The 23,361-nt window shown below is 35.2% G+C and overlaps 1 protein-coding gene across 5 annotated transcripts in view; it reads left to right on the top strand.

Moving 5' to 3' along the window:
- PPP3CA (protein phosphatase 3 catalytic subunit alpha) overlaps positions 1-23,361 on the top strand; it is a 335,211-nt gene that overhangs the window by 228,070 nt on the left and 83,780 nt on the right. For all 5 annotated transcript variants that reach the window (XM_055296907.2, XM_055296904.2, XM_055296905.2 and 2 more), the window contains exon 3: positions 19,877-20,001. In XM_055296907.2, coding sequence (XP_055152882.1) covers positions 19,877-20,001 — 125 coding nt within the window. The remainder of the gene's footprint in view (positions 1-19,876; positions 20,002-23,361) is intronic.

Here is a 23,361-nt window from a genome sequence, read left to right on the forward strand (position 1 = left end):
CAGGGAGATGGGAGTTTTATCTATGAGCCCCTGACTGGGGCTGCTGTCTTTCTTTCAGAGATGCCCTGCCCGGAGAGGAGGAATCTAGAGAGGTATTCTGGTTACAGCATCTTTGCTGAGCTGTGGTTTGCTCCGCCCGGTCTGAACTTCCCTGGGCTTTGTTTACACTGTGAGGGAAAAACTGCCTACTCAAGCCTCAGTAATGGCAGACGTCCCTCACCACACCAAGCTCAAAAGTCCCAGGTCAACTTCAGACTGCTGTGCTGGCAACAAGAATTTCCATCCGGTGTATCTTAGCTTGCTGGGCTCCATGGGCATGGGATCCGCTGAGTAAGACCACTTGGCTCCCTGGTTTCAGCCCCCTTTCCAGGGGTGTGAACGGTTCCATCTCACTGGTCTTCCAGCCACCACTGAGGTATGAAAAAAAACTCCTGCAGCTAGCTCGGTGTCTGCCCAAATGGCCGCCCAGTTTTGTGCTTGAAACCTGGGGCCCTTGTGGTGTAGGCACCTGAGGGAATCTCCTGGTTTATGGGTTGTGAAGACCATGGGAAAAGCGTAGTATCTGGGCCGGAGAGCACTGTCCCTCACAGCACAGTTCCTCAAGGCTTCCCTTGGCTAGAGGAGGGAGTTTCCCAACCCCTTGCACGTCTCAGGTGAGGCGACACCCCACCCTGCTTCTGCTTGCCCTCTGTGGGCTATATCCACTGTGTAACCAGTCCCAGTGAAATGAACTGGGTACCTCAGTTGGAAATGCAGAAATCACCAGCCTTTTGCATTGGTCTCGCTGGGAGCTGCAGACAGGAGCTGTTCCTATTCGGCCATCTTGCCTAGGAATCAAAAATTAATTTTAATTTAAAGTTTTAATTGACAAATGATAATTGTGTACATATTCATGGTGTACAACATAGTGATGTTTCAATACATGTAATGTATGATGGGTGATCAGACCAAGGTAATTAGCATATCCATCATCACAAACATTTATCATTTCTTTGTGTTGGGAACATCCAATATCCTCCTTTTCGCTATTTGAAACTACATAAAATATTAATTCTAGTCATCCTGTAGTGGTATAGAACACTATAACTCATTCCTCCTATCTAGCTGCGATTTTGAGAAGGATTTTTATGTTAGCTCTCAGGGCACATAGCCTCTTACTAGGATAGAGAAGACTGGACAAGTTTGTGGCCTAGACATCTCTATGTGAGGGTTGCCTTTCCATAAAGACTCAGGGGCTTATGATGGCAGAAAGTCCTATATGTACATCAGAGATGTAGTAGCTGACATCAGTAAGGATCGTGTATAGAGCACAGTCCCCAGAGTGAGACTGCCTGGGTTTGAATTCCAGCTCTGCTACTTATCATCTTGGACAATTGCTTAATCTTTCTCAATTCTCCATCTGGGAAATGATGATAAATACTTGTACTCATCTCCTATGGTTACTGAAAGGTTAATTGAACTATTGCATCCAAAATGCATAGAAACATTGCTTGACATATTTTAAGACTCAAAATGTTGTTGTTGTTATTGTTGTGCATGTGTATAGCAATAGAACTCAAATAATTGAGTAATACATTTGGTGTATTTGTTTCTTAGGGCTGGCCTCAACAAAGTGCTACCAACCGAGTCACTTAAAACAACAGAAATTTATTGTCTCACAGTTCTGGAGGCCAGAAGCCTGAAATCAGGATGTTGGTGGGGCCTTCTTGCCTCTGAAACCTCTAGAAGTAGATCCTTGCCTCTTCCAGCTTCTGGTAGCTCCAGGCCTTTTTTTGGCTTGTGACAGCAAGATTCCATTTTCTGCCTCCATCTTTACATGGCCTCTCTGATTCTGCCTGTGTTCAAGTGTTTCTTTAATTATGAAGACACCAGTTATATTGGATTAAGGCCCACCCCAATCAAGTATGACCTGATTACATCTGCAAAGATCCTATTTCTAAGTATAGTCACATTTGTGGCTACCAGGGGTTAGGTCGTCAACATATTTTTGGTGGGGGATAGAGCACAATTTAACCCATAATATCTAGAACAGAGACATTCAAAGTAGAGGAACTGGATGTACCAGAAGCAAGCAGAGGGCACTAATGGAGTTGGGGGTGAGGTGGAAGATCTAACAAAAGCTGATATTTTGACATTTAACTAGTGAATAGGCCTAGAGGTTTCTCTGAATAAATGATACACCCAAATCAAACCTCAGATAAGGGAAAACAAGATTTCTGTCCCCTGGGGTGGGTGTAAGGGGCAGAATTTGGACTTAAATCCTAGAAGAATCATGGTATTGAACAGGTTCTCAAGATATAAGCAGTAGACTTACACTTGGCACTTACCCTGTTCACTTTTGGAAATGTGTTTCCTTAAACATGGGATAAATGGCATCTTGGCAATTTCAAAGTGTTAATGTACTATTAACAACCTTCATAAAAACAGCATTGTAGATTGTGGTTGCCTGGCCATTTTCCAACACAGATAGATTTTACTTATGTAAGATGTTTTTGAGATCTTCTGGGAATGAGAATGTGTTTATTTTCTGTTTTTGATACTTAACTAAGTTCGCTTTGTGTAGCCAATAGGTATTATCTCATCTTGAGAGCTTTACTGGTGGGTAAATACGAGTTCGTCAGGTTTTTGAAGTGTTTAAAGATACAATGAATAAAAGGTGCATCAGAAATAGAGGTCTATTATCATAATCTCTGTGTCTGTGCGATCAGAATTTCCATAGTAATCAGTCTTGATTTCCTAAATACAGGATTATGACTATAAGTAAGAAGCAATAATCGCTGAAATATTAAGGAAATTCATCTCTTTTGTATCTTAGTAAAAAAGTATTTTGTGAATACCATATTAATGACAACTGTGGAAAGAGAAATATGGAAATTGTACTTAACTTAGAATTTTCTAATCCTTACAGGAATTTGAATCAACGAAGATTAGATCATCCCCTAAGTGGGTTTTTATATAGTTGTTTCATTTCCAGTTTTCCATGCCTTTTTAACACTTGATCTTTGTATGAAAACTACTGCCATATTCAGAGACATGAGTCATGGTACTTAAAATGTTTTCACCATATTTTAGATATCACAGGATACTACAGTAGGAGAAGAGTAGTCTCTTGGCATTCACAATTTTTACATTGTAAGATTTGACCTTTCACAGTAGTTCATTACATGTGTTAATTTAACTCATGCATTTTTCTAGCTGATTCTTCAGCATATGAATTTCATTTTGGCTTTTACTTTAAAAATATTGTGTATAAATTTACCTGCTCATCTCTCTTCCTACCCCCTACTATGTAGTATGCATGTTTATTTCCTATGAAAAAAGATATCCATGAAAAGAAAGCAAGTTCCATTGAAAGTGAGAAGAAAGTGATGAGGTGATGACTCAATAGCCAGAAAGAAATGGCTTCAGATAAACTAAAGAATAAAATGTCATATTCTTCAGGGATTTGGATATGTAACATAAATGAATCTATTATAAATTCTATACAGAAACTAGGTGGGATGAATATAAAATGGTTTCAATGAGTTTTCCAGGTCTTGCCAAGATTGCTGAAGTGAGAACCTGACCTCTAGCCAAGGCACTGGAGTGGCTACTGCAATGATCTTTATGATAAAGAGAAATATATAAGAATTTTTACTTCTTAAAAAATGCACAAACCCCTGTTTGTGATTGTTGCCTGGAATATTTTTCCCAATCCCTTTTCTTTTGATAATAGGCTTAGCCTTCCTCCTACCAGTAAGAGGGAGTGAACACATGACCCAGAACTGGCCAGTCAGTATGCACCATTCCCTGGATGCAGTGATTGACTCATGAGTGTGCAGGGGACCTTCAGAGGGCCAGTCACATTTATTTCATGTCTTAGTTTTGCTGGAATTGGTGGATCTACCTTTTAGGTTATTGAGCTGGCTAGATGTGATTTGGAAGATACTTGGAGTAGGTGCAAGTGCAGTAGGTGAAAATAAGATCGAAGTGCAGAGAGAAGTTGATCAAGAGTGAAAGAGGCAGGCTTCGTTTAAGCTCAGATCCATTTGTGCCTGAAGGCGGTGTTTATATTTTACTGCATTTTATGAGGGAAAGATATGGTTAGTAATGTTCGTGAATGGCAAGATTTGCAAAAGCTTAAGAGAAGATCCTGAAAGTGGCTTAAGTTTCTATAGTACCTTATACCCTCCTGCCTGTGTGCTAACGAGCATTTAGACTTCATTAGCTTTGAGGCTTTGATGAATTGAATCTCCGTGTTTTAAGATACTTCGAAACTTTTTGCTTCATTTGAAATACATTATATTTACAAACAGTGAAAAGAATATTTTACATCTGTAGATGTAAAGCGCAAGCAAGATGTAAAGTGCATCAATTAATAATTCAGTAACCTGTGAATGTTTAGCTACTTTAATAATGAATATCAATGTGAAAGGGCTCTGTAAATGATGGGATTTTAAAAGCATGGTAATAAAATGTGCTCCTCAACACCAATACTGTCTGTCTGTCTGTCTGTCTTTCTTTCTTTCTTTCTTTCTCTCTCTCTCTCTCTCTCTCTTTCTTCTTTCTTTCTTTCTCTCTCTCTCTCCCTTTCTTTTCTTTCCTTCCTTCCTTCCTTTTTTTGGACACAGTCTTGCTCTGTTGCCCCAGCTGGAGTGCAGTGGCACGATCCTGGCTCACTGCAACCTCCGCCTCCTGGGCTCAAGCAATTCTCCTGCCTCAGCCTTCCAAGTAGCTGAGATTACAGGCATGCACCACCATGCCTGGCTAATTTTTGTATTGTTTTAGTAGAGACGGAGTTTCACCATATTGGTCAGGCTGATCTCGAACTCCTGACCTCAGCTGATCTTTCCACCTTGGCCTACCAAAGTTCTGGGATTACAGGCATGAGCCACCACACCCAGCCCAACATAGTTATTTCTATGTACTTTATTAATATGTAATTTCTATTTTAAATATTTCTGCAGTTTTTTTTTCTAATTTGGTCATACTATGTGAAAAGTGTTAAATAAGAAAGCAGTGTCATCTTGCTTACACCTTACATCTACAGATGTAAAATTGGGACCATCAGCTACCCATTACCTAGCATTCAATTAAAGAAGGCAAGATAGAAAATAAGATATACAAAACTCTTTAAAAGCCTAGCCTGATGCTAATGATGTTTTAACATTGAAATATTATTATAACCATTTATTAAGGGGACAGTTCTAATCAAGTGGTGCTAAAGAGAGCTGTGGTATAGTAGGAATAGGGAGCTTACCTTCTGTCAAAGTATTAACATGTACTAGTATTCTAGCTTTCTTCCGTCAAAGTACTATTCTGTACTAGTTACTACAACTTTATCAAATTTTTTATCTTTACAACCACTTTGTATGGGAGATGGTATTGTCCTTATTCTTAAGAACTTGAGGCTTAGGTAGGTATAATTATTTGCCAGAAGCAAGATAGAGTCTTTCTTTTGCCCAGATTTCTTCCATGGCTCCTCTTTGGATGAAATTCAAGCTTCCTAGCCTGGATGACAAGACCCTGATTATCTATCCCTTGTTAATCTTTTGGTTTTTTTGTATATTTTGTAGAGATCCAGTTTTACCATATTGCGCAGGCTGGTCTCGAATTCATAGGCTCAAGCGATCTGCCCACCTCCACCTCCCAAAGTGCTAGGATTATAGGCGTGAGCCACCACACCTGGCCTGTCCCTTATTAATCTTTGCAGCGTCATATCTTTTCATTCCACACCTAGACTTCAAGTTTATAGATCTTTCACGTCTTATAATATGACATATGTTGTTTCTACCGTGAGCAACATTCCCTTTCATGTCCCACTGTTCTGTGACGAACCCATCTTCATTCTTCAAGTTTTCACTTAAGTACTACATCCTCCAGGAGACCTCATCAAGTTCACCATTGATGAGCATGATGAATGAGTCCACCATGAACAATGCCCATTGCATTGTTCCTTCATTCATTCAGTAAATATTTATTGAGGATCCCCTATGTGCCAGGCACTATCCTAGGCCCTAGGAATACAACAATAGACAAAAAAGAAGAAAAATCTCTGCCCTTATAGCTTGTACCCTAGTATTATTAATTATTTAATTCAGTGTCACTCCTTAGATGTTTACTTCTGTTGACATTCTTGGGGTCTAACACAATGGGATATTATAAGAATGTGGTAAGCATTTAATATTTATTGAATCAAGGGAGAGATGAATGGCTTCACTTACTATTTTAATTTATAATTGTCTTGAAGAAGTCAAAGAATGTTCTCTTTGGCCCCTTTTATCTTTTCACACTGCCACCATCATAATACCAGACTTCATTGTCTTGTGACTGTAGTAATGCAGCAAACTTCAAATTAAAAGCAACTTTTTTTTTCAGTTTTTCTTCACCATTGGATTCTGCATAGAATTGCCAGATTTATCTTCCTAAACATTACTGGAATTGCTCTCCTTGAAATACTTTATGCTAGAATTTGAGACCCTTATAATATAATGTCACCATCCTTCTCTGATTTGTCTCTAGATGTTTCACATATACTCTCTGTTCAATCCAGTTGTTTGTTTTTTGCAATCCACTTATTTTGATTCATTTACACCTTTCTGCCTAGAGGTCTTTCAGCTTATGACAAATTTCATCGATGCTGCAAGTCACTTCTTTTTGGTTAAGTCTTCTTTGATAATGTCAGCCAACCTTCATTTCCTTAATTTCTGATTTCCTGTAAGAATTACTGTCTATACCTGCAGTATTCCAAAGCCTTTTGTAAGCAGCAGAATCTACCCTGTATCACATCTGTAACATAAGTACATGTGCACATATGCACACATGTACCTGTGTACACATACACACATGTACCTGTGTACACATACACACATACAAAGAGCTCTTACATGGAAATCCAAGGTATAAAAAAAGTTAAAAATATAGCTTCCTGTACTAATGACCCTGACACTCCTCAAGAACCCTTCCGCTCCACAGAACATACTTGAAGCCAGTGTTGTGACTTCAGTCACACTGGTCTTTGATTCCTCTCACTATTCCAAAGAAAAAGTCAGAAGTGGTCAGGATGACTTAGCATTGCTGAGAGAAAAATTACTTTCTCATGAAACAGAAGGAAAGAGTCATATTTGTCATACCTGCTGCAGCAACCATTTCAAGCCTTGTATTTTTTGACTTCCTATCACTTCCCAGGAAACATGTGCAGGGAACAGGGAGTAAAGTCAGATTTCATCCCTATCTCAAGTTCTGAGACACTTGAAATGCTAGAGGGCCTCTAAACTAGATTCTTCTGAAACTGTTTTAGCAGTTCACATTTCACATATATATGGACCACAGAGAAAAGTCCGTGGTCAAACGTCAGTGTCTCCTTATTGATAAAAGGCCAGATCAGAAGCAGTTAACCAGCTGGAGGCCCCATCTGTTTTCTGTTCATATGTGTAAGTCTGTATATCCCAAGCATACTCTGTGTTCCTTGAGAAAATCAGTTGTATTTGTATACTGTAACTATAAAGTTACTTATTATTTTTAAATTATTTCATATAGGCTTATCTTCCCAACAAGTTTGAAAAAATAATGACTATTTTTTTTAATTCTCCGTTACACCTATGGCATAGCAGGTACTTAATAACTACCTGTTAATTAAAATGAAATAAAATATCCTAGTTTATGTACTTAGCTATTATTTAGAGTTTTAGAACATTTTTCTGTTCTGACATATTAACTTTATATAAAATATAACTTTGTAGGGAAATCAAGTGTTATTTGTAAAATATATTTCAGATTTGTGACATAACTAATAACTAAGAGATTTAGAATTTTTAAAGACACTCTTATGTCTTTAAAAACATGTATTAAGAACATCTAAAATTTTTGTTTAAATACATTAAGGAATATAGAAGATGCGAAGAATTTTGGAAACTTAATGAAGTAAAGTTTATAAGGTAATGCAGCTAGAAATTATGTGGTTTTATAAGGCAAACTTTTCTCAATAAGAAGCAGTTTAATAACTTATCAAATACATATTATGAACATGTGTTTCAATTTTCTGCATTTTGTCAAAGGAAGGGAGAAGAGTTGATTAATAATCCTGATTGGTCTTTTTAGCAATTCTAGTATATAAACAACACTCATCATTTTTAATTGACAAAAATTTAACTAAATTTGAAATTAGGATTGCTAATGAATCACAATTTATTATGAACTAGCAGCTATTTTATGTTTTCCAAACACCTGTGCTAATTTTCTATGATCACTCAGTTTATATGCCATATTAGGCAAACATGATTTTTGCATAGTTTCCTTAGATATTTGTGGTATACTGAAGAAACAAGAAACTTAAGACCTGAATCATGTTTAAATTAGAGACAAGCACATATGTAAATTTTCAAAATATTCAAAGACTTTATGGATGTTATGATTTAAGTCCGTTTAAGATACTGTGACACTTATTTGTTTCATAGAGATAAACAAAAATGATGATTCATCTCACTGTGGCATATAAAAAACTTTTACATAGTGTCTTCAATTGAACATTAGTCCTGACATGTAAATTTAAGATAATCTAATCTAAGTTCTCAAATTTTTAGATTTGTATTTCCTTTGGACAAATAAAACAATCTCATGCCTTTTCTTAATGTAATTTGAAATTTCAAAATGAAAACATCATTATTAAAAGTAAATGTAAAGTATTTATAATTTATCAATTATTTTTAGAAAAATTATATATGCTACTGGCTCTGTTGAGTAATGTGCTGGATGGCAATAGGCAATAAAATGATTGGCCATATCAGACATCAAGTTTAGACCTTATGGGAGACCTAAGTATAGTCAGTATAATGCAGCACAAGTGAAACGTCAACCAGTCTTCAGTGTTTATTCATCTTTTAATACAGAATATTTAGTAAATATTTCATGTTTCAGTGTTTTATTCATTTTTGGATATTTAACTGAATAAATATTTCTGGAATATCTACCTAGTGAAAGATATGTAATGGAATGAAAGATTTTTAAAATCTAGTCAGATTTAATAAATGGGCTCAATGCCTTTGTCAGAATTATTTTTCAGATAACACTTTTTCTTAGATTTTAAATGAACCTTTTCAAATATGTCTGAACAATATTTTAATAATTTGTCAATTTACAACTACGTATTTAATTTCCAAATATGCTACGTATAACAAGTAAGCTCATATATTTTTACTGAGGGAAGTGATAGTGAATGATCAGTCTAATCATTCCTTTGCTTAAGGCATTTAAATATTGCCATATAAGAATAGCACTTATTAGCTTTGTTCACTTACTGGAAATTAGATAGAGCTGAATACTTAAAAGTCAATTTTAGCCAAAACCCTTCTGCTGATATTCCCACTGCCTATAATTGCCAAATTAATAATGAATATGTGGACTTTAGAATTAAATGTCATTCGTTGCTTGCCTTAAGATTTTAAAATATTAAAAACAAAATAATCCTTTAAATTGTCAAAATGTGAGGACTATCATGACAAGGAAGAGGAGTGATTTTCTTTTTTTCCCTATGTAGAAAATTTTTCTTAACTGAGTTTTCCAGAAATCTAAGAAAGTTTTGTTTTTTTGTTTTTTTGTTTTTTTTTTCAAAAAATCCATTTGGTGAAATGTCTTACATTACTTCTATTTACTATGTCACTTCTAGCTTTTGAAGCATTACTACCATTACATAGCTGTGGAACACAGTGGTCTTGTAAATGAGCTTTGCTACAAAAGAAAATGAGACTAACTGGAAACTCGTCACGGTGCTGCCACTCTGAAAGATTGGTAATATCACCAAAGCCATTTAGAGATATTTCCACTCTTAGAAAATGGAAATTGTGGAGTATGAGACCTAGTCTATTTGATTTCAGCCTTAATAGCTTTCAATATATGATAGCATACATTTGGATAAAAAGTGGAAAAATACAGAACAACTTTTTGTGTAGTTTACTCATGGCCACATTGATTACAGATGTTTAATTCATCTATCTAAATCTTGCAGAACATTCAAAATGTTTCTTAGGTAGACAGTCTCTGAAATAACTGCCCTGTCTGCTGTTTCACATTTTGTTTGTACATACCATGTGCCAAGCTTTTTTCTTCCTTACATTGCTTCATTATTTAAAAAAAAAAAAAAAAAAAAAAATCTGTAAATTCTGAGTCTCCTTATAGATGAGGCAGCAGAGGCCTTTTACAAATACCTCTCTTGTTCCAGTTACACGAGTCATAATTTACTGAGCACGATGGTAAAATCCTTTAAAAATGTAGTAAAAAGAATAGAGTGTGCATATGCAAAGGAGGAGATTGGGGAAAGCAAATTAGAAGAGTCTGTGCATTCTGTAGACAGTGAAAGCTGGTTCAAGCAGAATGAATAAGAAAGTAATTAAAAAAGAAGCCATTGCTTATTGACTAAGGTCAAACAGGAGGAATACACATAAAAACCAGAAACTAACAGCAATTATGATGATAATGTTCCAAAAATAATCTGAGTGAAGAGGAAGAAGAGTAATAGCAAACCCTTGTGATAATAAGTGCCAGGTGTGTAGTATGTACTGCTATTAAAGTAAATGATGTTCAATTATTTAATTTATAATTCTGGTTTCGTGTAGTCCTTTAAGGGAGGTGCTATTTTGATGTTCATCTTTACATGTGAAGAAACAGATAAAGAGAGATGAGCTGATTCTCCAGGGTCACTCAGCTGATTGGGTGGTGGAAATTAGCTTTGGAACCAAGCAGTCTGGCATCGTAGTCTTAGTTCCTAACCATTGCACTATACTGCCTCTCCAAAGGGTGAAAGAACATATCCAGGAAAAAGCAAAATGCCAGAAATGAAAGAATACTGAGACACAGTGTTAAGAAACACTAACATTTTTTAAAAGCCCTAGAAACATAGGCTTGGAAGGCCCAAAATGGAAACACTAAGACATAGCCGAACACCCCAGATCTGGACAGTAATGACAGTCCATCTTTCAGGGTCCTAGAGCGACTTAATCTGAAACCTGAGATGAGTATTTTTAAAAGTGAAACCTGAGATGAGTATTTCTAAAGTGAAAATTAGTAATTTATTAACAATAACTTATTAATATTTATATGTAGTTTATATGTACTGATCAAATTTGTATACATTCGGCTGAAATTATATCAACTTATAATGTTCATCCAATACTCTTGATGGGCTGGTGATGATAATCAAGGACCTTGTAAACTGCGTAATGTAAATAAATTCACGTATCAAATAGCCACTAGTTTCTAGGACTGACCAAACTTGGACACAAGAACAGGGTGATGAGCAAATTTAATTAAATGCTGTCATAAATGTTATACATACTTACTTATTGTAATTATATATTGGCACCACAACCGTGACTATAATTTATATAATGCTATGATGCTATTATGAACGCTTAATAATTAGGCGTCTTTATTATAATATTGTTTGGTGCTAAAATGGAAAAATAGTGATATCAGATGGAAAAAAATGCATTCCTTATTCAATAAATTAAATATTTTAAAGTATTCAATCAATGGAGAAAAAACTGCAAAAAAATGGTGAGAACACTCATCTTTAGGATAAAAACATAAACATAGGTCGCATTAATTTACTTTTTATTGATTGGTCAATAATGATGGTATTGTATATGCTTGGGCCTTTGATAAAATACTTTTGAACATGTAGACTATTCTGTTTTGTTTCCATCTGATTACAGTTATGAACTGAGATTTAGGGGATGAATGAAGTATTTACTACTGGATTATTGTAATTGTTAATAACTGTTATAATCTACAATATATTTTATTCTTTCTTTTTTAATTTCCCTGCACTGTTTCTCATTAACATTGGCTAACAGTTTATCTTCATAAAACAGCATCATAAATTTAAAGAAATGTTTAAAATACGGCTGTTAATTTGTACTGGTGCTATTATTGTTTTGTATTTGATTTTATAGCTTTATTGCTTCTTTTAAAATCCTTGCAATTTCATATATATATATATATAATTTTTATTACCAAAAAAGTGCTGGTAGAAATTTCTGTATTTACCAAATTTTGATTTGATTTAGAGACTTTTTCATTATTGTTCTATATCATCAAACCAGAGTGACCTGGTTAATAATTCAGTTTGTTTTTTATAAAGTGCCTAAAACATATTTATCCTTTGAAAAAGTAATATTCCCTGTGGGAAAATATTGTTTTGAAATATACCTCTTTAGTAAATTAGAACGCTGTTATTTTTTCTTATTTAGTTTATTTTATGATAGATACAGATTTCTAGATATAAGCAAATGCTGTAATAAACTGCAGTGTCACCTTTATCTGAGTAATTGTCTGATTTTAGAAGTTTGTGCATTCTGTTAGTGAACTACACATAGCTGGCTAGCTGGTTTGTACTTGAACTTATCATCCACTTATAGTTCCATAAGCCTGGATTATCAACAGGAGGAAGCAGATATATTCTTGTAGCACCCACTGTGGTTAACCTCTGACAAAACCTCTAAACAAAATCTTTCTCTGCAAAATTGTAGATTTTGGAAAAGCAGAAAGTTTTGGTAGATAGAATATCCAAAACCAAATCAATAAATTCAGTAAATTAATCTCCTCATGCTGAGAATTAGACATAAATTTAGTTCTTTAACATTACGGATTTTATTGTCTTGGGAAACTGGCTATTATGGAAAAAACACTGGGTTGAAGTAAAGGAAGCTGAAAGTAGTGAGGAACTCCAGTGGTGAAAATTGCTAAACGATTCAGTAACGTCTTTTCTAAAGGAAAAATTGTGATCTGTTAGTTTAGTATGAACTGGAAAAACTTGTATAAGAAGTTTTTCTACTTCATGCAAGTCTTCCAAGATGATAAAAGCCAGTATTTTGGAGAAACTAAAAGGTCTTTATAGAAAAATAAATAATGAGTCAAGAATTAAGAGCACTTGACTTCTAAATCGTAGTATTGACACAGTCTTGCCAAACAGTTTTGAAATGCTGATACATTAAAAATCTAGTTTTCATTTGCAGTTTGTAAATTTATTGTTTCACAATTTTTAACAACATATTCCTCTGTCTGCAGACAACCTAATTTTCATAAACTTTCTTTAACATGAAATTATATGATATTATAAAATTTTTACTCATTGTTAACAAGTTGACCCAATGATATTCTTTAATGGATTTCCCTTTCGTATAGGCAAGTAAATAGGACCAAATATATAAGTCCTTGCACTAAGTGAAAGATATTGTTGAGTAATTTTATGTGAAAATGTATATTTTATATTACATTAGTTTTGTATCTTCTATTCAGGGTGACAGTTGTATCGGAGTTCCTTTCAAGCTTTTATTTGTATAGCTCTTATAGTGAAACCTTATCCTAAAGAGTTCAGTATTATCTACTTTGGTTTACAGTTTCTAATGCAATAACTTAATTGCCAATATGAACTTAGAAACAATATAATTCTTTGAAAAAATAATCAAATTATAATATATATTTATTTGTAGATTTGCTAAATTTATTTAGACTTGCATACCTAACACTTATATAAAACAAGATTGGTTCTTGTTTTGAACACCTATCCCTTCTCATTAAAGAGTTACCAGCATCTCTCTGGACAGAAGATGCAAGGCAAATGCTTGGTTCTGGTCATGTTTATCTTTCTGACTTGTCCTCTCTCCTTTGCCAAGATTCTATTCTCAAGGGCCTCTTTGTCGTCAATATGCTAGCTATTATCTTCTCTACTTAGAAGCACACTGGTTTTAGGGATTCTTAGACTGGCCCCGTGACTGATTCATTGTTCAGTTTGTGTATTGCAAGAGCTTACTCGGCTAACTGCAAAGAGTCCCTTGTCACTGCCCTTGCTTCTTATTGTTTTTTTCTCCTCAGCACTACTTTGCTGTAATCTATAGTGAGAAAGTCCTGAACTTCTGTTTAATGACTCGTGGACTACCACACCGCCCATTAGTCTCTGAATTCCTCCTTTGTGGTGGGTGGCTTTATACACACACATACACACACACGTTAATATTTATGCTTTTGTTTGTATGTACTGGAACCCCCATGCCTGTGATTTCAAAGCTTTGTAGCTTTCCAACAGTGATATTGGGGTGGGGGGAAGCTCTTTCTTTCCCTAAGAAATAAAGATAAATACTTTCTGCATGTTATTTTTCTGTTCCTATTTCAAACCTCAAAATGCTTCAACTTAGATCAAAAGTCTTTGGCACCACTCTTTTGTGAAAATTATTTCCCATGAAGTTTTATTTAAAATGGGCTAATGGAGGGAAGGAAGCAATATTAAAAGGCAGTTATGCAAAAGTAATTGTTTGCTTAGGCCTTAATTAGTAGTTGATTATTTAGGCAGAAGATACGTGTTTTCTGATAGAAAGAGATAAGTAATAGTGTATAAACATCACAGGATATTGGCCACTCTTGCACCGTTTGTTTAGATTAGCCATATTCAGAACTGCTGAGTGACCCCACTTAGGGAAATTACCAAGATAGATCATATTAAATTAATTGCACCAAATAGATTAAACAGCTCAGTGTATCTGATAGTTCTTACTTTTCCAATACAGAACAAATGACAGGTTATTTCTCATAGGGAAAATAACCATCAATATTTGTGTCATATCAGGTTGCTAACAGATATGAATAGTAATGCTCCAGAAAAATAAACTTATGTTTTATTTCAATATATTTAATGTGTTCATTTTGTTAAATGCTATAACTCTCTAAATTTCTGACGTAAGTATATACAGTTCTGTTAATAACCTGCTGAAGACATAATAAAATTTTTGGAATATTCAGCCAGATGGATGGATATTTTCATAGAGCGCTAGGAGTGTTTTAAATACTTGTATTGTGCATCTATGTTTTTGATGCTTTTTAAACATCATAAGTATTTGGGTACCTCACCCACCAGCATTCTAATTAGGAATAGGAAGCAAATAATGGGAAACCAGGAGAATGTGGGAAGCATTTAAGTGTGAACTTGCCTTAAGGGCAAAAAATTGTCAGAGCCTGGTTGTTCAAGAAGTGCTGTCAAGGCCAAGTAAAGTAGAAGAAAAAAGGACCTAGCTTCCTGAGGATTTGGGGGCCCTGAGCAACCAAACAGACAGCTTGTATCATCAGTTGGCATTGGCATATTGTGCTGCTCTTTGGACACCAGTATCTTGAGTAACCAAGAAGATGGAGGATGGGGGCCAATAGTAAGTGAATATTATAGCCAGGCAAGCCTTTACTTTGTGTGATGTCATGGGCCCACCCTCCATCCTTTTGGGTACCTCCTGGATACTTTAGTATGTTGACCACTTTCTTTCTGAAATTTGATATCAAAACAGTGAATGAGATAATAGGACTTAAGGATAAATCCCTTATCTTACAGCTGAAATATCCAAGGCCTGAGCAATAAATACAATGAAATACCCAAAGACATGTGGTGTTATCATCCCTCCTTCCTAGATGCCATCAATCACTTATGATTCTTTCATATAATAGTGAAGTCCTAATCTCACAGCAACCTAGAATGAGCAATGAAAGAGGTTGCCTTTCCAATGTTCATCTCCTCCACACATAGCCCCCGTGAGGAGAACCATACTAGTATGCAGAATGAAGGCTGTGTGTGCTATGAGAGCCTCAAAAGCATAGGTTTATTTAGTCATACTTAATAGATAAGGATAGATCCAAGAGCTTGTTAGTGAATCTGCATCTCTGGAGATTCTGATTCAGGGCCCAGAAATCTGTAGTTTCAAAACCTCTCCAAGTGGTTCTGATGTAGAGTTAGGTGGGAAAACAACTAGATGTGTGGAGGTTCCACATTCTACCCCAGACTTGCTGCACACTGTATTGAAACCTGTGACTTAAAGGCTTAAAATAAGGACAATCTCAGATAAGTTGAAGGCCTTTGGTTTCCATCAAAGCAACTCCGCAAACTTGTCAATCTCTGACAATCACAAGGGTATCTCAAAATCTCTGGCCTCTTAGTTAAGGATTTTCAAATTAAGCATAGCGTAGGCCCAATAGAAGAATCCTAGCACAGCAGGTGTTTCTTGTGTGCCTCCTGGGCACACAAGTGTCTAGGCACTGGGGATATGGTGGACAAGACTGACAAGTTATCCAGCTTAGCAGTGGTTGTATTTCAGTGGGAAGAATCAGAGAAGAAACAAGCATGCAAATAAATCAACTAGATAATGCTGATTGTGGCATAATTACTGTGAAGAAAGTAAAGGACGATAGTGGAGGGAGTTTGCTCCTTTGTACAGGTTGGTCAAGAAAGACCTTCCTGAGCATGTGACGTGTATGTGAGACCTTATGGATGAAAGGAAGGCAGCCTATGAAAATTTGAGGAAGAAAATACCTCCATTTTTTCCATTATGTTTTATTTTGAGTTACTGTTTTGTTGGGCTTTGAATTTTTCTATGATTATGTATGCACATCATTTTCCTTTACGGAACATTATGATAGGTGGTCTTTCTATAGAAGACCTATGGCTATTCTAAGGTAAAGTCAGTGACAGTGTGATGATATGTGTAACTAGATTTCAGGGTATTTTGTTTTCCATGCAGAGTTTACAGCAATTACTCTTTTCTATTTTATATCATCAAGCCAAAATCCAATTATTGCAATGATATTGCAAATCATTGAGATTATCTCTTATCACAAAGTTATTATAGACCAGGAAGAAGAGATTAATTTTGTTTTTGTAAAACTAAATTCATGATAATGTACTTCTATACTTAAGCAAAAGAAAAAATATCTTCATAATGTTTGCATTGTCTAGAGACATTTTTTTTTTCGTTCTGGCTGCCAGATTATGCTTCAGTTGTATGTTAGTTGCTATAACTGCTTAATGCCTAACCCACAGTTTACAACCTAAATTAATGTCTTGGTATTTATGTAATTTACATATACAGAGGTAAAAATCAATTATCCTTGAATCTTCAGACATGGCCAGGAATTAAAATGGAAGGGTAAAAAAAGGTATAACAAGCAAGAAGGGGGAGAGAAAGGAAGAAGATGCTTTAGAATGTCTCCAGAATGCCTTCCACTCCTTATTCCCTGCACCTCCAAGCACCAGAATTCTATTCTGTCTGGGACCTTGACATTTTAAATACAGCCATTTTGAAATGCCATTTTGATACAGCTTTTGTTAAATTCTTATTAGACTCCAGAAACTCTTCTAAGCCTGTTAAGATATTAACACATTTAATTCTTACAATAGCCCAATAAGGTAAGGTAGCAGTATCACCCCCATTTTATAGATAAATACATTTGAAGCTCAGAGAAGTTGAGTAAATTGTCCAAGTTCACTCAGATAGTAAGTAATACAGCAAGGGTTGGAGCCTGGGTAGTGTGAATCCAGAGACTAGGCCTTTGAATGATACCCCACGCTGCCTCTAATGCCTTTGATTAACCATTTTGTCTTGCAGATGTTTTAATAACAGCCTAAAATATGACTTAAACTTGCCGTAGAAATTCCAAATAATGTCTGAAGCCTATGTCTTAGCCCCTCACTTGGCTTCCTGTTTTCCCTGAGCTTTACTTACAAATGTTTGACCCTCACCTCTCTGTTAGGCAGCAAGGAGAGGGAGAGAGCCAGTAGCAAGACATGGGCTATACAAAGTGTCAGCGTCACACCCTTTGACATGTGAAGGGCTGCATAAAATTAGTTGCAAGGAAATGTCTTGCTTCATAATTTGTTTCCTTGAAGTTCCTTCCTTCAACTTCCAAACCTAATGGAGAGCACGTGAAGGCATGGTTTCCAGCCATATATTTTCTGTTTTGTAATTTTTGGTTTGAAACATGTCATATGTATGATAGATATAAAGTTTCCTACAATTTGAGAGAAAGTGGTGCTTGTGATAAGTAATCCATACCAACTATAATTTCAATAGATACATAGGTAAAAGAGTAATTATATTATTACTTGTTATCTAATAAGCTTTAGCCTTGCCTATTTAAAAATTTGGTAACAAAAATGTGCTAATTAAGTTTTGAAGATGGATATTTTTAAAATTATTATGCTCGTATCTTATTATATATACACACATATATAAAATATATAAAAGTTTTAAGAAGTGTTTTACTATTTATGTTAGTTCTTACAGCTCCAAATATAGCTGTGGAAATCCCTAGAGCAGGTACTGGAATCCATGCCTGGCAATGCTTAGACCATCCCATCCAGCGTTCCCTATTTATTTCCCCTTGGTTTAGATATCACATATGATTACAAGAAAGCACATATGTCTCTCACAAACCAACTTCTTAATGCCTTAGAATATGGATTTATTTGCTCAGCTCTAAGAATAAAAAAATTATTTATAAACTATGTTTTAAAACATATTTTTTAAAAAATGGAAGAATATGTTTCTGGTGTTTCTACTGTGTATCTCATGCCCAAGAGATGGAAGAAGCTATATGATTGGAGTCTACCAAAGGGATGCATTAGTAGTTAAAGCTCTTTGTTATTTATAGCCATTTTGTTAGTATTTAAGATTACCAAGTGCAGACATTCTAAAATGGAATCCACCTGTACCTGCTTCATGCTTATAGTGCTGTGGGTTCTTAGTAGCTAATTCTTGACAGTAAAGACAGGAATTTATAGCATGTAACATTTTTATTTCATTGTTTTATAATGATTTCATCATTGAACCCACTTGACTTTTTTTCTATGATCTTTTGTCAAGTAAGGAAATAAAATTTAGAACATTTTAATAACCTGCTTGTAATTGCAGGATATAATATGTTAAGATCTACTTATGGTCTCCTGATTTCTTATGCACGAATGCATTCATTCCGTGTACCTCTTAGTGTTGGAGAAGGAGCCACATCATGTTCACCATTCAAGCACAAAATTTTTAAAATATTACACAATATATATACACATACACATATATATATATATATATTAGTATAAATATATAAAAATATCAACGATACCGTAATGTGGCGGCTGATAGGAGAAGCTTTGGATCAGGTGAATCTGAATTTAAGCCCTGGGTCATTTATTTTTAGGAGTGACCCTACCAAGCCGCATAACCTCTCTAAGCTATATTATTTCATTATCTGTATAATAGAGATAAAAATATTATTTTTAGAGTTCTGCAAGTAGAAATGAAATAAGTATTAAATAAGTGAGTTTTTAAAAGAGACAAAATAGCTATTCCAAGAAAGTTGGTTTAAAAGAGAAAGTGAGAATGTTAAGAAATACCAATTCCCAGGAATTTTTTTGTACTATGTTTCACAGCTTTTAATACTTGTATTTTTTTTTACTTTAACATTTTGTAAAAATGCTCCTTTATAATTTAAGTTTAATTGGAGGGTTTTTTTTTTCCTTTCTTAGTCGTACGTAAACTAATGATGTGTCTTACAATGACTAGCATTCTAGATTCAGTGAAATGCAGGTTTTATGACACACATCTACATTTCTTTCTCTTCAGGATGCAGTAATGTGTGGTGGCCATGTATTCAGACTTCAGTTGTACATAGATTATGCCAAATTCCTGAACTATTCTTTGGTGTCATCTTTTACCTGCAAAATGAAAACATATCTCATGGCATTTTTAGGGTTAAATTAAAAAATGTGTGTAAACATCCTGGCAGCGTCTCATACAGAATTTTTAAGTGCACAATGATAGCCATTATCGTTATTATTCTCTTCATTTTTTTTTCTTTTTTTTTTTTTTAGTTGATCTATATACTAGTGGACTCAGACATTAGAGCCAAGTTTGCCACTAATTAAATTTGGAAACGTGAGCAAAATACTTAGCTTTTCTGTCTTATTTCTTGTTCTGCAAAAGAATGTTTTGGCCCAGATAAACTTGAAATTAATTCTGGCTCTAAAATTTTGTAATTTTATTATTTAATTCAAAGTCCTAACATAATATGACCATAAAATGAATTTTGTTTCTTTCAGTTTGTGGGGACATTCATGGACAATTCTTTGACTTGATGAAGCTCTTTGAAGTCGGGGGATCTCCTGCCAACACTCGCTACCTCTTCTTAGGGGACTATGTTGACAGAGGGTACTTCAGTATCGAAGTAAGTCTGCATCATGTCTTCTTTGCTGTTCAGTGATGGATCAACAGTATCTCAAAAAAGTAAAAGCAATAAATGTTATTGCCTTATGGAAACCTCTAACAATGAAATTTAATTCACTTAATTCATAGGATATTACATATTCTATTTTCAGTTGATTCCCATTTATTTTTTGTTTGTTTTTGAGATGGAGTCTTGCTCTGTCACCCAGGCTGGAGTGCAGTGGCGTGATCTCTGCTAGTGAGCAGAACCTCTGCCTCCTGGGTTCAAGCCATATTCCTGCCTCAGCCTCCTGAGTAGCTGGGATTACAGGCGCCCACCACCACACCCAGTTAATTTTTGTATTTTTAGTAGAGATGGAATTTCACCATGTTGGCCAGGCTAATCTCAAACTCCTGACCTTGGATGATCCACCCACCTCGGCCTCCCAAAATGCTGGGGTTACAGGCGTGAGCCACCATTCCTGGCTTGATTCCCATATTTTTTAATAGAGATGCCAAAAAAGTGGTAAATAGTAAGATTTTGCCTTTTGGAAATTTTATGTATTTGCAAATTTTCAAAAATTACGTTTTGTTTTACAATAAATAATTCCATTTTCCATTGAAAGAACTAATCAATGTTGATCAAATAAGCAGGAATGTATTTGCATGTTTATGCCTTATAATTGTGAGACAGTAACTTACCTTTTTAAATTGTTAGCAAACTGCATGTGTCTCCATCTGTGATTGTGTATGTGTGAGTACACTTACAGCTGCTATATTTTGTCTTTTTTGGCACCTGTCATCTAACTAGGGTAATTTGTCAAACTCATTAATTAAAACAAAACAGATAACCTTTGAGTAGAGGTTCTTCCACAGACTCCCATCTGCATCTGCTTTAGGTAAGTAAAACTACATTCAAAATAAAGGCGGAGACCTTGTTTTATTCATATCTTTGTTCTTCCTGGTGCCTAACATGGTGTGTTAATAAATAATTTATTGAAAGAAATGGTTTGAAATTGAATAAGTTTTAAAGAATCAGACCTCATGTATAGTAGCTGACATGGGCTATCAAAAGAGATCATTAAAAAGGAAGATGATTATTCTTAATTAAAGAGAGAAATCAACATTATTGTCTCACACCAGTATTATATATTCATAATAATCTTAGGAAAACATTCTGTATTTCAAAATTTTTATTACAGTGTTTTATTTACTAAAGGGATATTTAAGGTTGAAAAGCATGTCATCCTTAAACAGCTTTTGTTTATAAAATTATATCAGTTTTATTTTTCGGTTATTTAATCATCTTTAGTCACTGACTACACGCAGACACAGAAAAGTTTATGTAGACATATATGTATTTCCACCAGCATAATAATCCCGTCTACATTTAAAGATCACAGATTTCTTAATTATTCCTGGTGATGATGAGGGAAGAAGGAGTGGTGATGGTATATAAATCCCAAAAGAGAAGATAAATTCTTGGTATTTCCTCCATTTGATAAACAAGTATGGTCAAGCATATAAAATGTATATGCACTATGAATAGGACTGTGAGGAATTTAAAGAAATGTAACGTACATTCTTGCTCTCTAGAAACCTAAATCTACATTGCAAAACAGAACCATAAAAACCTGTATAGAATCAGAAGCCTGGAATAGGTGCTTATCCAGAGGTCGGTTATTTAAATGGATTATTAAAACCTTGTGATAAAGGAGATACAAAATAATAAGTGTGATTGGATTAGAGAAAAGTAAGAGAATATTGAGAGCACACATGTTTGGGGAAGACTGAATCAAAGAACAAGTAAGATTTAGATGGGAAGGAAATTAAAGTGAGCAAAAGTACAAAGGAAGAAATTAGTGAACTCTGCTAACCTTTTTTTTTTGTTCTTGGGGCCAGCCTGACCAGCTTAACTGATGGAAAAGCAATTGAGTACTAATTTTGTAAGACCTTTGTATCACATTAGAACTGGCATCTGCCAGGATTAACAACAACAAAACAAAACCCCTACATAATGGTGGTTTGGACAAGATAGATGTTTTTCTGTGTGTAAAAGCCCATAGACAGCAAGCCAAGACTGGTGTGGCACAGCGTGGTGCCAGGGCCTAGGCTCCATTTGCTTTCTTGCTCTGATTTTCATGGCCTCATTCCAAAGACAACCTAGTGACCCAAGATGGCTACATCAGCTTCAACCATTTCTCCACATAATATTCAACAAGGAGGAAAGGGAGAAAGAGAAAGGTATATCTTCTTGTTTAAGGATGTTTCCCAGAAATGGCCCAGTTCCTTCAACTTGTATCCCTTGAGCCACAATTTGCTGATATGGCCATAGGTGATTTCGTATGTGGCCAGGATTAAGGAAGACTGTGGTAGGCAATAAACAGCAATGGAAGGACAAGGATTTCTGCTCTTCTCCTTGAATTAGGGTATATATATAAAATTTTTCTTTCTTTCTTTCTTTTCTTTTCTTTTCTTTTCTTTTCTTTTCTTTTCTTTTCTTTTCTTTTCTTTTTTTTGAATGAGACAGGGTCTCCCTGTGTCACCCAGGCTACAATGCAGTAGCACAGTCATAGCTCACTGTAGCTTCAGTCTCTGCAGTGGCACAGTCATAGCTCACTGCAGCTTCAATCTACCTGTCTCAAGTGATCCTCCCACCTCAGCCTCCCAAGTAGCTGGGACTACAGGCACACACCACCATGCCCAGTTAATTTTTATTTTTAGAGACAGGGTCTTACGAAGTTGCCCAGGCTGGTCTCCATCTCCTTAGCTCCAGCAATTCTCCCACCCTGACCTCCCAAAATGCTCACCTGTAATCTGGCCTGGGTTATGTAGAATCTAAGCGAATATTTTAAAAATTATTTTAGTAACTCTTAAATTCATCTTATTCATTTAACATTTGTAGCACTCCTAATACAGTTTTTGAGGATGAATGAAATAGGCATCCTACTTTCCTTGAAGCTTGCATTCTAAGTGAGGAAATCCCAAGACTATCATGTTGGAGTGATTATTTTTGTCAGTCAAATGATGTTGTGCTATGTTGGAAATTTTTTTTTATTGTAACATTTGTGATTTTTCACAACTTCCTATCTTTCCAGAGGTAATCAAAGGCCACAACACTTGCTTATTAATTTTATAATAAAGTACGATACTACATCATGTGTGGCTTGAGTAACAGCTGGCATAGTTGGACTTTTCCTTCTTTGTGCCACCAACTCCATCTTTGGATAATATTCTTTAATCTTATTGTTCGTTATTTACCTTTTTTTTTTTTTTTCTCGAAGAGTGCAGGCTTCTGAATCTCTGTCCTCAAACCACCCGAAGCTTTCTAAACTTTTTCTAATTAGAGCATTTTAGAATTTTTTTTTTTTTTCAAGTAAAG

The sequence above is a fragment of the Symphalangus syndactylus genome, chromosome 10, assembly GCF_028878055.3.
Source record: "Symphalangus syndactylus isolate Jambi chromosome 10, NHGRI_mSymSyn1-v2.1_pri, whole genome shotgun sequence".
Taxonomy (NCBI): Eukaryota; Metazoa; Chordata; class Mammalia; order Primates; family Hylobatidae; genus Symphalangus; species Symphalangus syndactylus.